We start from the raw sequence: 1,531 nt of genomic DNA on the forward strand, positions 1-1,531 counted from the left end.
GGGGGGGGGGGGGGGGGGGGGGGGGGGGGGGGGGGGGGGGGGGGGGGGGGGGGGGGGGGGGGGGGGGGGGGGGGGGGGGGGGGGGGGGGGGGGGGGGGGGGGGGGGGGGGGGGGGGGGGGGGGGGGAGTAAAAAACAGGTTCAATATGTAACACTACTATGCAAGTTTGATAACAATATTTAAAAGTTTGATTAGTTGTACAACTGCCTTTCTTTGTTAAATATCTGTAGTTGTTTGCAACAGGTACGTTCCAGCATACTCAACACGATTGACGTTCGATTCTGGATCTTGGAATGTGCTTCCTCCGAATGCATCGGACCCAATGGGCGCCGTCGATCCTGTTTGGACAGAGAGCAACTGGAACACCATAGGACTCCGAATGTATACCGTCCAAGCTACTGCGTATGATCGTTTTGTCTTACTTGGAGGCATTACTACTACAATCTTGTCATACTTTGCAATAGTAGCCGTGCGAGGCTCCATTATGAAGGCCTTGAAGAAAGATTAACACAACATTTTAGGCAACTAAATGGAATTAGTAAATGAAAAGGCTGAGAAAGATGGGACACTGTATCAATATAGTTCAATCGTTTTTTCTCCGGAAGATTTTGGATGTAGTTGCAGAGGTGGTGTATTGTTTAATTTTGCAACCCTCTGCCTCCCGTTGGTGCAGGGCGGGATCTGATGCCATTGAAGCTTTGCATGTTAGTACGCAAATGATATGATTCTGTATAGCTTCTGTTTCCCGCTTGTAGTTAACCTTACATCAGGTGCAGCATCCACACATGGTTGCTTGCCTGATCGTTACCGAAAATCAAACGTCGAGTTGAAGACATTTCTGTATACTTGATTGAACAGTTTATTGGAATTGAAAATAGACAGATAATTGAACCATTCTTGTAATGACACAGGTTCACTGCTAGCAGATATTATCTTTTTTGGGCTTTCCATTTCGGACTTTCCCTCTTTAAAACACGGCTGCTTAAATTTCAGCTGTTTAGCCTTCTTCCCCTTCATAGTCTGGATATAGAATTGACAGCCTGTCCCTTTTCATTTTGAAAATGTAAGTTTTCAATATTTTCAATAATGATATCTTTTTCAATAATGATATCTAGTGATGCATACTCTTTTGGAAGTTATAGTTCTTGTTTTCTGAGCTATATGAGATTCTTTTAACGATGTTAAATAGGTTTTTGAAAATTTTAATTTTGAGTCTAGTAATTTTTTAAAATTGATCTCTTGGACAAAATTTAATTTATGTGTTGTGTTGAATGTGTTAAATTGATTGTTAATTTTTAAGTAGGGTAGGGATTTATTAACCACAAAATTGAGAATTATGAGAATTATGATGTAATAGATATTTGTAAAAAAGTTTAAGATTTTGAAATTTATTAGATATTTTTTAATTAAAAAATCCTATAAAACACAAAATTAAGAAAAGACAAATCAAGAATTAAATTGTTATTTAACTATTTAGAACACAATTTACTATTAACAACAACAACTAAAAAAAAAAAAAAAAAAAAAAAAA

General features: G+C 38.9%; 1 protein-coding gene across 1 annotated transcript in view; it reads left to right on the top strand.

The window, feature by feature from the left end:
* LOC111452408 (nicastrin) overlaps positions 1-903 on the top strand; it is a 12,249-nt gene extending 11,346 nt beyond the window's left edge. Inside the window, exon 16 of the mRNA XM_023093110.1 lies at positions 244-903. Within this exon, the coding sequence (XP_022948878.1) occupies positions 244-508 (265 nt within the window). The 3' untranslated portion in view covers positions 509-903. The remainder of the gene's footprint in view (positions 1-243) is intronic.
* Positions 904-1,531: the final 628 nt, after the last annotated feature.

The sequence above is a fragment of the Cucurbita moschata genome, unplaced genomic scaffold (assembly GCF_002738365.1).
Source record: "Cucurbita moschata cultivar Rifu unplaced genomic scaffold, Cmos_1.0 Cmo_Scf00014, whole genome shotgun sequence".
Lineage (NCBI taxonomy): Eukaryota > Viridiplantae > Streptophyta > Magnoliopsida > Cucurbitales > Cucurbitaceae > Cucurbita > Cucurbita moschata.